The sequence below is a fragment of the Rhea americana genome, unplaced genomic scaffold (genome assembly GCF_003343005.1).
Source record: "Rhea americana isolate MKP2758 unplaced genomic scaffold, rheAme1 scaffold_25, whole genome shotgun sequence".
In the NCBI taxonomy this organism is placed as follows: Eukaryota; Metazoa; Chordata; class Aves; order Rheiformes; family Rheidae; genus Rhea; species Rhea americana.
This window is the reverse complement of record NW_028186368.1, coordinates 6,940,406-6,956,070: the sequence shown is the minus strand read 5'-3', so window position 1 is coordinate 6,956,070 and position 15,665 is coordinate 6,940,406. Positions and strand designations below refer to the sequence as shown.

General features: G+C 35.4%; 1 protein-coding gene across 3 annotated transcripts in view; it reads left to right on the top strand.

Annotated features, from left to right (window-relative positions):
- The window catches only part of KLHL32 (kelch like family member 32), a 116,125-nt gene that overhangs the window by 68,066 nt on the left and 32,394 nt on the right, over positions 1-15,665 (top strand). For all 3 annotated transcript variants that reach the window (XM_085306952.1, XM_085306951.1, XM_085306953.1), the window contains one exon: positions 10,171-10,386. In XM_085306952.1, coding sequence (XP_085163078.1) covers positions 10,171-10,386 — 216 coding nt within the window. The remainder of the gene's footprint in view (positions 1-10,170; positions 10,387-15,665) is intronic.

Sequence of the window (15,665 nt, the reverse complement as noted above, 5' to 3'; positions counted from 1 at the left end):
AGTGACTAGAGCATTGGAATGGGTTCCAGGCAATTGAGGTTCTGTTTTCATATCTGAATGTTCATATTTCTTCGTTATGGGCAAGTTTTTCAATCTTTCTTCAGCCCCACTTTTTTCTCTGTAAAATGTAAATTTGCCTTGGTTTGCTGTTGTGAGCACAAAATCTATTTGATTTTTGAGATGCTCAGATCTTGCAGGAGCATGAAGGTACCCCAAAAAGTAACAGTTTACCAAATTAAGTATATTTTGCAACCTCTTTAATGTTTCTTTTTTAKCATTTATATGCTGATTATCAGATTCTTTTAAGAGCTGAGTATCCTCATGTCTTTTTGCAACTGCAACAAGTCTCATTATTCAGAGGAATATGGAACCTTATTTTCTTAGAGGTCAAGTTATACATCAAGGGAAATAATCCCTCCTTYACCTGTACAGACAATTGGCAAAAACCTTATTTTCTTGTAACCGTTTTCTTAATGCGGAGTTGCAACATGTTTATAAGCACGTGAAGGCAATGCAAAAAGTCTCATACTTTCAGGCCAGTGACCAGGGAAATTTTGATCCTACATCCACAAGTCAGAAATGGTTTTCTGAAAATTTGATCTTTCAGATTATAACATTTAGGAGTCCTCTGAATAATGATAACGTCTCTTCCCAGTTCTCCTTCTCCACAAACAATTTCAACATATTATATGGAGAAATTACATCTTTCTTAGTTGAATTTGCATAACACTAACTTCCAGCTAGCAGCTCTGCTGATTGTCTCCCTGCAAGCGTCAGATATTTCATGCTTTTGTGTATTCCCTCAGTTTTATAAATATCTTTGCCCAAGATCAAATCCTACATCAGTTTTTCTCTAAAAAGCTAAGTTGAGCACCTTAAATCTTACAAGACTGTTTTTCCGGTCTATGGTATTTTCATATTCGTGAGCTGTGGACTTCAGAACTGGGATCAGTATTTGAGCAGTAGTCTTAAAAATGCTATATGAAGCTCCAAGAATATTCTTTACTTTAATTGGACAATACTTAATGTGTATTTTATGACATGAGCCTGTTTTTGCCACAGCACTGTTCTGAGTACTCATGTAATTACTTATGACAGCTTCTTAGTCCCTCCTGATAGCCTCTCAGTGTCCAAATAGAGCTTATTATATTTTCTGCATCAGCTATGTTACTCGTTCTCAGAGGTATTTTGTTTGAATGTGATCATTTTGCCGGGAAAGCCAGACAATATTCTCTTATTCTGTCATTCTTATTTGTTACCCCACTGCAGAGTCTCCTGCAAGCTCTACTAGCAGAACTTAGCACTGTCTAGTTTGATAAAACTGTTAACATTATTGGACCAAGAATCAATCCCTTGAGGACCTCACTGGAAAAAGTCACGCTGCTTGATAACTTACTGTTAATAACTTCATTTTGAGATCTGTCACTGAACAAATCTGATCCATCTAGGATGCATCCTCTGAGATATATTTCATGTAATGAAAAAATAAAAATCTTAACTGGTTATCTTTGAGAACTAAGTATGTTTTATCAGTGCAGTTGATAAAATGAACCACGGTTGTTCTGCAGGGGTAATAGATGTTATTTTCCAACATCTGATAATCCTGATAATCTCACTCTTTTTTTCACCTCTGTTTGTAAATAAACTCCCAGATTCATTGCGTGCATTACAAGTTAGGATAATTAATCTGTAGTTCACTAGCATGATCTGAAGTCCTGTATAGTTACCCCATTTTTTCCAAAGCTTGTTCAGTGTTAATGATGGATTCTTCTTAACTAGTTCCCTTAGAATTCTTTATTGTACCATCCATGGTAGTGATATTAAGGTATGTAGTTTCTGGTCATATCTCCCTTAGTTGAAAATAGAAAACCTTTTGTTCAAACAGCAGCAGCTTATATGGGGTAGACTTTTCATTCTAAAAGTAGTACAGACATAACTGGARTTTTTCTGCCCTTTCTGTGTCACTGTCTGCAACTTGATCATTTGTTTTTGTAAATGAACTATAGCCCCATGTTGTCCTGAAATTCATTACGTTTATTTCACCTTTTTCCACACTTACATGCTGAGTTTGTACTGTTCTATTCATACTTCTACATCTCCATTTAAGTGACCAGCAAGAGRATCATCTTGAGTTTGTGTGTGATTTCTTTGTAGTGATCATTTTAGAACATTTTATAAGATATTGTAATGTTCAACTTTCTCTAATAGTGTATGTTAAATTTGTCCTGACTTGGCTTTGACTATCAATATTGAGTTACCTTATGCTGGATTCAGTCCTTGTGTCTAGAGAGTATCACATACTGCCTTAAAAAGACCTGAAAAAATTTTGCTGCTTTGTGAGGTGCTTAGCAGATATTCCAGAGATTGAAGTTAYCTATGTGAACTAACCAATCCTTTTACACATTCTAGATAATTTGTTTCATTCTCTGGTGATTCTCTGGTCCCCTAACTACAGTTCTCCATCTTTAGATCTGTTTATTACCTTTGTAATCCTTAAGCGTAAGGCAGATGTCTGGGGTTCTGGAGCAGAGACAGATCTTTAAGTACAGTGGTCTCTCATTGAGTTTATTACAGAGCAAACAGATGTCATATGCTCCAGAAATAAAATCTCATTAAAAGGTTCCAAAAAAAAGAAAGTTGTGAATCGTATCTCAAACTGTTCTTATTTAAACCTAGACTATCAACATTAGTATATAATTTGAGAATATGTTCCTTAAAGCAACATCATAACATTGACTTCCTTTTTGAGTTAGTAGCTACCCTGCTATTATCTGTTTCCCTCATTATTCATTTATGCTTATTCAAAGCAATTTGAGGCTTCATCATCCAACTGTTTCTTTTTTAGATTGTAATTTAAATAAAACTTAACCCTCTTGCTAGGTTCCATCACTGTCTTTCATTTGTTATCTCTTGACTCCTTGTCTGAATGTGTTCTCATTTCTTTCCTCTGGTTTGGATTTTGTTTATGCTTCTGCACTTAAACGTGATAGTGACTTCCCTTCTGCCTGGATTCCAAAGAGGATCATCAATACAGGAGAGAAAAAGTCTTTCAGCCTTCAGTTTTTGTTATTGTGATACAGTCCACAGTGGACAGCAATGCAGGCAGGATCGTGCTTAGTTGTGGCATAGACTGTGGAAAATGCAGATGCAATGAAGGAAACTTAAGCTACAAAGTTCAAACAAGTCTTTTTTAAGCATATGCAAAGTATTCTGCTTTTTCAGAGGCTTATAACTGCAGTCAACTGTGGAAGATTTTTGCAGTGACAGCAGCTCCTACCAGTTATTTCCGTTTGGAATATTTTTAATGTGGAAAAGCAATATTTTTTTTACTCGCTCTTAATAATGCATAATATACTTTTTTGAGATGTTTTCAGGAGATTTTAAAGAGGCTCATCTTGAGGCTGAAAAACTTCAACTTTAAAGTATTAAATTTTGGCAAAGTAGTAAGTGACTGAAAAAAGGGTGTTGGAAAGAGAAAGTGTCAGGAACCTTAACAATACTAACAGATCTAATATAATGCTGATTCTTTTCATAGTAGTGGAGACTGGAGTTAAGAATGAAAATTATATTTTAGCCTACCTGCATATTAGATGTATATAGYTAGTGTTGATTTAAATATTATTTTATTTTTCAGAACAGTAAGGGGGTTTCCTTGCTGATTTTTGAAACAAATCTTAAAAAGTTACTGAAAATATTTTTTTTTTCCAGTAAACAATCACTATGTACCAGGACAGTTGCCAGATCATTACTCAAATATAGAAAGAAATGGAATAAGGATTGGAAAATCATTTGTGAGCATCCTCAGTAGAATCTACTGCATTTCAGCTGATCATATTCAATTCCCATTTGTAACATGTCATATTATTTCTGTCCTGCCTGGTAGACAGAAAGGCAGTTACTTGTGTCTCACGTGAGGAACAAGTTTACAGAGTTTTCATGTATTAAATCATAGGATGACTTTGAGCTACTAATGTGATACCATCAAGAAAAAGGCAATTTGAACCTTGGATATTTCATGTAAGATAATTTATAAAGCTAAGGAAATATTAATAGCAGTGTACAAGATAATACTGAAACGTCATGAGAAGTATTTTTAAGAGTTTGCCCATGCAGAAGTAAAAATTAAGTCAAACTAGTGACTTAAAAATAGGTGCAGAACAAGGCAGCTAGGATGATCAGGAAGGCCTGTTTTATGTGAAGAGATTAAAAGAGCTTGACTTGTTTAGTCTGGCAAAATGAGGGCTGAGGAGGAATATGATTGCTTTCTGTAAATATATCAAGGGAATAAACACCAGGGAGAAAGAGAGTTGTTAAAACTAAAAGATAATTTTGGCACAGGAACAAATGTGTATAAACTGTCTGAGTAAATTAAGCTCGAAATTAGAAGAAAGAGTCTCAAAATCAGATGAGCCTTCTGGTGGTAGTAGTTGGGAGCAATACTTTGAACTAGTTTTATGACGGATCTTTCCAGATTTATGACTAAGACTGAGCTTGTCCAGTATTGTAGAGGAATCAGCTTGCGGTATTCTCGTGACTTAAACTATCATTAAACTCTACAAAATAATTTAAAGAAATAGTATTGCACAGTTCTGTTTTTCTAGATTTCTCTTGCCGATGGTAGATATTTTTCTAATTGCAGCTTCTGTGAACTTTGCTGGGGTTCTAAAGGACAAAACTTGCTCTTTCTGGATTTGACAATATTATCAACAACAGAAGAATAACAGAAAGTCAGCATATGAGATTGATGGTGGTCAACAGATTAGCCAAATAGTTTTCAGCTTGCTTTTATCACCTTAGGCTTGCTGAAGAGTTAACAGAGATGTGAAGTAATGAAAACACTCTTAAAGTCTATGTATCAATAGTTTGTGATTTCTGCTAGAAGAATGAAAGATTATATCATCCCTCATAACGTACCTGAAGAAAGGACAGCCCCCCACAGTTGACATAAATTGTAAATATGACGTATGTTTTGGGTTCTTACGGTCTAAAATGGTATTAAAAGACCAGAGGAAGGGTGAGACTCTAAAAAATGTTTCTGTTTATTTCAATTTTGAATATCTGTATATGGTATGTTTCAAAAAAAATTTTTTTAAAGATCAAATGTATGTTTCATCACATGAGCTAATTTGAGAATGTCAAGGMCTTCTACTCTCCTTGTGAAGGTCGCAGGCCACCCTCATGGCTTCGAAGAGGGTGCTCAATAGCACCAGTCAGCAGGACTGAAACTGAAAACTAAGCAGATATAGGTAACCACTAAGTAAGAAGGGAAATAAATTGTCACAAGGAAGAGGGAAAATAATAGGCTTGAATCTTTTTGATATTGTTGTTCTTGTATTTAGACCAGACACAGACCTACTTTAGAATAACAGTAAGGATGCAAAATATCTTTTCACATATTAATTTTTTAAGAATATACTGGGAAAGTGGTGATCTACCAGAAAGACTGATTTTATAAAATGGGTCAATTAAAAAGTTATCCTTAACTGTACCAATAAATTCGTCTACACTCCATAGAGATCTTGTAATGAACATAAACACTATTTTATAGAATGAGAAAGTCTGGTCCAGCTGTCTCGCTGTGACCCTGCTTCAGCAAAAAATGTCTTTCGTGGTTCAGCTGGATGGCTTTGATGTTTAGTGGGAAGAAGTTTCCAGATAAGACCTAAAATATGTTTTTGAAGTATTTAAGCGTATAATTAGTATGAAATAAGCACACCTGTTGCCCTGTGATCTGTATATAGGTAGTTTGTTGGTTCTTGGGTAAATGAGTGGGGCATTCCACATTTGGAGCCTTCATTGGTATGGGAAAAAAAAGAATTAGTAGTGACAAACCTGGATTTACTTTCTCTTTAAACTTAGTTGATCCCTTTTATTGTCATATAAATGTATTTTTCTGCTGCAATTTTTTGTTTTGTTAACAATCCTTAGCTATTTAGAATCTCTTTGTGGTGATTTATGCCAAGATTCTGTTCTGAAAGGTTCAGCTGGTTTACTGTATTTAACACAGCAGARAACCTAGAGGATTTAGAGTCAAGACCCTGTTGTACTGGATGCTGTTTAAGAATTTTGAATAAACAAGTCCCTGCTGTAAAGCGGTTGACTGCCTTGTAGAAAAGGGGGAGGCRGTGACACAATGCAACCCTTCTCTTTTACACCGGTAGGGCTAGTCGTGTAATACCCTGATTTATAACAGTGCTATAATCTAAATAGGAAGCAGGTGGAGTTGCAACTGGGTATGATACTTTGGATATTAATGGCTTGGCTCAGCAATGGAATTTCTAAAGCTGTATATACTTTTTCAGTCTTAATTATGCATTCATTAAAAGCTTTTATACCCAACAGAATAAAGTAAATATTTTTTGATCTCTGTAGTGTGCTCCCAGACTGTAGATTTGCACAGCAGGGTCTTGATAATCTGAATAAATTGTATTTCCCCAAGGAGTTTATCTTTCAAATAAGGTCATAAAGAAATGCATTCTTTCCCCTTAGTTCTCCTTGTGCTTTTTCTGCTATTTATAACRCAGAGCACAGGAATAGAGGTATATTGTAGTCTGCTGTGTACTTGGTTRTGATTAACTCTAATTTATCAATCTGTTATTTGTATCCTTTTTCTGTGGCTTGTGCAGTGTAATTATTCTTAAAAATACRAACAAATAAAGATGAATTTGGAAGTATTTTAAATACAGTGTTTATATATTAAAAAAATCATGTTTGACAATTTATCTTTTCTCTATATTAAAATATATCTCTGTATTAAAGTATAGACAATGCCCACATCACTTATTTTAAGCATTTAATAKTGTCATCTTTCCAAGTTTGTTTGGAAAACTGATTTATGAGGATTTTAAATRTCAGCTTGTGGTTAAATTGTTTTGGTACCAAAAGGCTGCTGTTACTGAAACACAAGACCARTAATGTAGAACAGTGGATTCACTTAACTATTGAAAGAGGTGGAAAAAAGTAGAGTAAATAGRATGCGTAGGATCAGATATACCTCTTCATTTTTGAAGTAGACCCTGATAAATCATTTGGCCAACTGTTTTTGTAACTGCTCCTTTAACACCATCTAATAAAATTCATGGAAAGCAGAGATGGCCAGAACTCTTATCCATGCCCACAGCTGAATTGAAAGAGTAACAGTTTCACTTTCRTTTATTTAACAGAAAGTTTTAATTCATTTAAGAGTTCAGCTGGAAAATCTATTCAGARAAAATAAATCAGACCGAGTTGATAATGATTGCTCTGTTGCTTKCTTTTTTTAATGACAGAAGCTAAAGTACATTTTTTTGCAACTAGCTTACATACTGCRCTGTAGTCTATTTCTGGAAGTCTTGCCACATATTGAGAGCTGRGTTATCTGATCAACTATATACATCTTGCAATCTCAGCATGATGTTTTTGCCCTCTAGTATCACCACAGAGACAGTAATGTATACTGCTGTATAATTTTGATTGGAATATTAGTATAATAATCTGATAATTTTMATTTGAAAAAGCTAATGCAGTACTTTGGCTGTGAAATACAGACCTATAGATCAACCTTAGAGAAACGCATGAGTTTCTGATTGCAGACCTAGACCAGTTTTAAGGAGATAAACTTGCAATATGCATCAAGCAGTAAACCAAAGTAGTGGCAAGTCACTAAGACGTTGTGTCGAAGAAAACCTCAAACATCTGCTGAAATCTAGCAATAAAAATGGATAAATAACCCCCATAATAAATAGACACGTATAATAAACACCTGAAATAAGTAAATGAACACATAAATATAAATAAATTACATTGTAAATAAACAACTGATAGACATTTATTTATTTATCCATAAGTATCCTCAGCCTTTTCAACTGTATAAAATTTTTCAGCCAAACTTCAACTGGTGTTAGTTTGAGGGAATAGGGGAGTTTGGGAGATGGACCAAAAATATTCAACTAAAAATGAAGTCTCTGTAGTGTCTTTTAGATTTCAGTGAAGATTTGAAGTTTGTTTTCAGGAGAAAACTGCATTTGTGTGTCACATTACTCTTGCTGTCTAATGAGCAAATATTTTATTATGCCTGCTCCAGTAATGCCCTCTTCTGAAGACCACCAAAATTCCTCCATCCTTCTCCATTGACTCACARTGGGGTTTGATCAAACTTGTATTTTAGTTGGAAAGTTGATCTTCAAATCACAATTCTTGATTATTTCTTTATTTTTGTTATTCTTCCCAGCTACAGCTATTGACTACAAAAAAGTTCAATAAAAATACACTGAGTTCTTTTCACTTTTTTTCCTTGGATGTTTGGCATTCATTCAGTTTATTATTTTTTTTTTTTAAAAAAAAAGTCTTCCAAACCAGTGACAGTAAAATATTGTTTTTAAATGCTGTGATGTTTACTTGGATTATACTCCTTTGCATTGTGCCACAACTGYTTGGCCATCACAAAAGTGGTGTTTTGAGGTACCATCTGTGATCTGCAGATACTACTTCAAAGAACAAGGCACACAGCAGATACTTCTAATTTAAAATCCATTATTTTTTTCTTTCTCTCTGCAGTTGGGAGGATTTGTCTTTACCTCCTCTATTTCACTGTGAAGAGGAAGTGGCACACTAGAACTGCTTATAATTTCTGTGACTCTTGGGATGATGGCTGATAGTGCTTATTCAGTGACACAAGCAACTTGTATCTTTTCTTCCAGGAAAACAATATGAGGTTCCTATGAAGCAGCTTAAGTAGATAATGAATAGAATTTATCTTTAACATACAACACTGTCAGTGAAGGCGGGCAGTTAGAGTGGGAGGCTATTTAACAAATAGGAGCCTCCAAAAGAATTTGTTTCAATTTCCTGCAGCACTGACTATTCTAAAAAGGAGAAAAAAAWTGTATTCCTCCACTCTCCATTGCATATGCATAAACAGCTCCAGAGTCATTGGGACAGCCACCCAATTCACGCGTTCGAGATGTAGTCCATAAAACATTCCAAAAAACCCCTCTTCTCACTTTCCCGTCTTCCCTGTTGCTCTGCTCTATCTGCCAGCCTTGCAGCTCGTTTGACATTTACAAGATTTCTTGTCAGTTTCATTTGGTGCTGCCATTCCATCCAGCAGAGCAGCGAAAGCGAAATTGACTTAATTTAGTCTGTTTCTCTTTTCTGCTCTAGTCCCTATGTTAACTAACCAGCAAAGTGAAACTGACAACAGTTCCTGTCATTTTCACACATGGAACTGGTCAAGAAGGTGGCTGCTGATAGGGAGCCATGCAGTAATTCAGGAGATGAAAACCAAGCTTGTGGAGGGGAGGAGATGGGGGGAAAAAAGATGTGTGAGCCTTCAGCAAGAACAGAGAGAACACACAAACTTGCTTATTTCCCAAATGTACTAGGTCCTTTTGTCTATTATGGATGAATTCATGCTCTGTCCCCTGAAGAGTGCATCATCTAGAATGGCAAGCAGTAGTTAGCTTTCCAGACACTAATTAACAAAGAACGCCAAGTAGAAAAAGTTGGCTCGTTAATGTAGGATATCAGTTGTTTGCACGGAAAAAAACTCCTTGCCCTGAGTTAGTGCAGCTTTTGTCTCTAGATTTTTCTGCTGGTAGAAGAAAAGGCAGAAAGACTGAGGCCAATATCATCTACAGGTTGCTGCCAGAGAAGGAAAAAAATGTTATTTTTTTGTTCATTGAAGATAAATTTGTATAAAAAATGTAGTTGTGCATGTCATAAATGTTTTGAGGTTTTAGTGGAGCTAAAAGTTAATGCTACGCAGGTGCTCTAGCTCAATCAAAATAATAAATAATGAACAAACAATTGCTTGGAACAAACCGTTGTAATTAACAAATATTTTTTTAATTCACTTTTTAAGTCCTGAGAGCTCTTGTCATACACTGTCATACTAGTTTTACTATTTTGTGTACTACTACATATTTTTTATTGATGTTGCATACATATATAATTTTAGCAGTTGCAGTACAAATGAGTACTCTCATGTATATTTGCATATGCAGTGAGAGCATTTGCACATACATTTTGAATGAGACTATGTTAATTTGAAGTTATTTACCTTCTTTCTTCCTAGCTTCCAAAAGAGTAACCTTTTTTCATTATCTGAAACCTCTGGGGTTTTCTGTACTGTTTTGTTTTGTTTTGTTTTGTTTTTTTCTGAAACATATTTTATTTGCTTCATCCATCTAGGAACTAAATAGTTTTAATTATTTGGACCTGTATAAGCTTGCAGACCTCTTCAACCTCACTTTATTGGAGAATGCAGTGGTTGACTTCTTAGTAAAACACCTGTCTGAGTTGTTGAAGAGTCATCCTGAAGAAGTCTTGGCACTCCCTTACTGTCTCCTTCGAGAGGTTTTAAAAAGTGATAGACTCACTTCACTCAGTGAAGAACAAATCTGGCAGGTAAGGAAATCAGCAAAACAAGCAAAATGTATAATACTCTGTAAACCATAGGAGTACTCTGTTGGTTTGGAACCTGGAGCAATCTTTAGAGAGACTGAGAACTCAAGCAAAAAATTTGAGTAACAATCGAGATTTTTTTTTTAATTAAACTTTTTAAAATGCTATATTGTGTTAATGTTATTAGTTTATTTGAAATAGGACTTTTTATTGCTTAATTTGTGTGATGCAGGTGTGGTGAGATACTTTCTTACAGATCTAACTTTGCTGGTAAGAATACATGGCAACATGCAACTTGATTATCATTGCTTTTGTATGGAGCAAGRCTAGCCCCACCAGTCTGGTGACAGACCTGCCTCTGCGATGTCTTCCATTCACCTCAGACAAAACTAGTTTGTATTAATTTCAGTTAGTCATTGAAATTGTATAGGCCACTGCGACTAACTTTGCCTGAAGCATAATACAGAGTTGTCACACAGACTGCTCTGCCAAGAGATGAGTGGAGGTAGTATGCATCAGTACAAGAGCTGTGGCAAAAAGCTGGAGGTGGCAATCTTCTACTAAAAAAAAGATGGTTGTAGAAAAGGACCGTAGGTTGACAGATGTAGAATATTAACAAGAGTAAAGTATGCTTTATGATGGAAAAAATATCCCAGTGCCAAAAAAACATATAGTCTGTAAAGAGAGGCACAGAAAAACATGGTATAGTGGAAGTAAATCTTGATAATGTATTACCCAAGCATTCCTTTTTGTTTTCTTTTTTTCTGTCGTGTTTTATGGAAGAAGAGTAGTTTGGGTTTTTTCAAGGTAGAAGTTAATTTACTTTAAAGAAATCTGTTTTTTCTTTTAGAAGGTGGGGTATCTTGGTCCAGCAGAGGGACCTGAGATTCAAAAGATTGATTTATATTAAAACCCTGTTATTTATCTACTTATCTTTTGGATTATTTTAAGCAAATCATTACTTCTGTCTGCYGTCGTTTTCTCAAAGTATAAAATGTACAATCATCTGTAGGGCACTGTGTTCTGTGGATGAACATCATATAGGAACGAAATATCTCAGCTTAAGCTCTTCAAACTACAATAATGGCAATTTGCAGATGTTACATATGTCAGTCTGATGACTGACGTATTTGTTTCCAAACTTTGAGGCTAACATTTTGAAGTCTTTCTGAAGGTGATATTTTCTGCAGATAGTAATACTGAAGTTGGACTCCTCCTGGTCTGTGTGAGAGAACCTGCAGCACCGTACCTGTAGTGGTTTTTGTTGTTGTTGTTGTTGGGCTTTTTTCTTAAAGCAGGATACTGGAGTCCTAGCCCATATTGCCTTGATCAGCAAAGCAAGTTTTGATGTATAAGATTGCATATGGACCATAGCTAACTTGCCAGGTTGTTTATATGATCAGTTCTGTGCAGATGCAGTGAAATCTCCTATCTATGTGCTTGGAAATACGTTTGCTAGAGAAGTTACTGCAAAAAGCCGTACAAGATTTATTTAATGCCAGCTCATTAGCRGACAAGCAAATGCAGGATAGTACGCTCTATTCAACTTGCTGAAATAAAGTTTGGGAAATGGGAGTTTTTAAATCTTGTGGCATTGCCCTGTCTTGTGGGAGTAACTCAGAAATAATTTTCTTAATTGTCTGCACTCCAGTAAATGAACACTTCATGAAGCAAGTATGACAAAGCTTATGTTACTGTTGCAGGGTTGTACTGGGGAGAGATACTTTTAGGTAATATGCTGCTTTTTGAGTGACAACAAACTCCACACTGTCCATTTAAGTGTTATCATAATTGCCTCTCTAAAGGTTACTAATGCAGTTATGAAGAATTTCTTAAACTATTTTACTGCTGCAGGCAGTATGTGTGTCTTAATTCATTCTGTAGAAGCGCAAATAAATAAATATTTATAAATATTCCAGGTCCCCAGAATGAATTAAAAGACACACAAATATTTACCGATTTAGGCATTCAGAAGGCAATAAGAAACTGTTTTTGCTTTATCTTAGCAAATAAGTAATTCCTTCATAGTCAATCTAATAGAAGAAAATCAAATCAGACCAGCTATATTGCCTCAAGTGTAGTTAAGTTCATCATTTTTGCTAAGGGTATAGTGCTAATGCAATATACCATGGAAGAATCTAATATTCAGCCCAGGGTGAAGATTGAGTATGCCAGAGGATTAGTGTCAGGGTACTTTATGGAAGTGAAACTTGATGGACAGGCTGGAGACAGATCTACAGAATCTCATTAAATTGCTGAATTGTTCATTACTGAGCACTCTCACTGTAATAAAGTGCTCATTGACTTTGACAAATCCCCATCCCATGTTTTAAAGAAGAACAGCAAAGCAAGAGGTGTTGGGAAAGCAAGAGGAAATTGGCACAAAGTGGGTCAGATAATAGAAAAGCTGAGATGGGGGATGCTACCATTTGATTTGTATGTCTTACCTGTGACTAGCGTGGCCTTCTGCACACACACATGCATGCATGTTGTGGCAATATGAATTCAACATGTCCCCAAGGAGTCAAGGCACCTGATGGGGCTCCCGTGAAGCCCTAAGCAGAAATTAAAGCTTCACTCAAAGAACCTCTGGAAAGGATGCCACTCTCTGCAAAGCACAGTTATTCTCTCTAAATTCCCAGTATCCACTGGTGATTCGAGCCTAATGCGCGTAAAGATTAAGGCAGTTATTTTAGCACATCAAAGACTGTACACAGAGCCATGCTTGAATGTGATTTGAACTGAAGTGACTGCAGCTCATACTCAGCCCATTTCGGATTTTTATTCGACTACTAATTAGGAATTGCCCAACTTCAGTGAATATGGTGAAATAAACCCTTGAACAAAACAAGTTTGAGGAAGTTAATCAGTAATATTAATGTCGATAAATTAGTATGTGAATTAATTTATCATAATGTAGTAATTCCTCTTGATTCTTTCAGAAAGAAAAGTTAAAACGAGGTTAAAGTGGACAAGCTAAGTATTTCATTCCTCTTTCTACCTTTTAAAATCTTAGGAAACTCTGGCCTATTGTAGGCTAATTATTTTTGGAGCTGCAGTAGACAAGCAATATAAATGCATATTTCTTAAAAGAAGCAATCAGTCCACCCCATAAAACCTCCACAGGCTGAGAAATAGGAGCGGCTTGCTATCTTCAGTCATTGGAGATTTTTAGGTAGGCTAAGCCAGTAACAAAGATTATATGTGGCACAGCATTTTTTCATATTGATTATTACATTTGATTAGCATGTGAGATTATTAAATAGTAGTTTGTGACCRTATGAAATTTATGGCTTGTCAGCTGCACTAAAATGAGAGTAAACTTAAGATAGTGACATAGAAGAAARGATTAAAAAAAACAAGTTAAAAAAAAGAAAATTGTTCTTTGACACTTTTATTCTTTGTCATATGTTTGTGTCTGAGCTGTATAGCATATTTTATTCACAAGAAATGGTTACAAKCAGGACATAAATGTCTAGCTTTTCATGAGGTGAAAAGTGAATCTTTTCATAATTGGCCTTTACTAAAAAGGCTCATTAGGTCTGCTTTAAGAAAGCAGATTAATTCTTTCCCTTGATAATTGAAAAGGTAGCCAACCTTGTATAACCAAGCATGCTATTAGAGAAATCTAGCAGTAGAGGGCTTCTTTTTGGAACCTTAGCAAGGAGAAAGCAGACTAAAGATTTAAATAATAAACTAATATTAACTGTAGTTGCAATATGATTATAGCTCAATCATATACATTATTAAAAACTAATGTCAAGAGGCTTAAAAGTTCACTATTCAAGGATCATACTAACAGATAGAAATATCTGCTGGATCATTCTGTCCCCAGCAGTACATTGGTCAAATGATGCTGTAATAAATATTGCACTTGATCCAGCACGAACTCTGAATCACATTAGATTTTTGGTCTAATAACATGAGATGAATGTAGATTAGTTTCTTCCTCCCCCGCTACTGACAAAGTAAATTCTTAGAGGATATATATTTTTTTTAAATGGTTAACATTAAGAGTAGATCAGTCTTAGTGTTTGCCAGTACTTCTCAAGTTAACATTAAGAATTTTTTGTTGATTTTTACTTTGCCACTCACGCCAGTTTCTTGGCATCAGCTGATAAGTAATCTAGGAAAAACTGATAGATAATACTCCTTGAGTAGTTTATACAGCTGGAAAGCATGTAGCTGAGCTTTACCTTTTCCAGGGGTGGCCACTGAAGACACTCCAGTCCTGTTAACTTGCTTTGGTATGGTAACATGAACTTACGTGTGCAATGACATTCCACATCTGAAAGTGCAGTACTAGTTTTTCCTTTTTTTACTATGAACATAAAATGCAAAATCAGTCTTTGATCTCTAAATTAGAGAAGTGTTTATGGTTGAATAGATAGAAAAATAAGTGAGAGGAAGACTATAGTGTCACAGGTCTGTATGGGTTGGTTAGCATCTGTTTTATAAAAATAACGAATGTATAAATCTAGTTTTCTTGTTGTGGTCCTGTTTGTCCTCTTCTAAGGAAGAATAAAGGACCGTATTTTTAACTGTCTTTTCATGCAGTTCTGGTCCATTTGAATTTCCTTGTGACAGTTGTGGAGGGCTAAATAGATTCTCCACCAGAAATCCCATGGAGTTCAGCGCAACTGGAAATCTTGCTATGTACACATTATATAGCAGACTGTTACGATGGAACAGTTCTCTGCCACAGATAGGCCCACAGACATCCTCCATCTCACTAATGATGTCCACATTTTCCCATACAGAACAGCGGTTTCTGGAAGCAGGTTGTCATGTAGCAGTACAAACTTTCCATTCCATTAGTGCAGTACTTGATTTTTTTTTTTTTGCTGCCAATCATTCCATTCTATAGAGCAATTTTTAATATGAGAGCAAAAATCATATTTCTTAGGGATTTATATACATTTTGACAAAATGTGGACTAAGTGTCTCACTAAATGTGAACTTAAGTTCTACTGCAAAACAAATAACAGTAAAAATAGTAAGTAAAGGAGAGCCTKTCAGTAATCAGCTTTGTGTTTAATCAGTATATTAGTGTTTCACTGTTAAAGAAATAAACTTAAGTGCTCTTGTGGGCAGTAAATGAAATTATGTCTGGTGGTCTGATGCTTGTCCGTAGGGAGTATTTAGCCTAAGTAGCAAACCACCACACTAAACATGGCTGTCTGCCTCTCATCAAGAGGCCTAGGAGAGAAAAGAGGAGTTTGAGGCATATCAAGGCAGAGGTGAACTGGTGAAATATATATGAGAAAATCACCATATTGCCT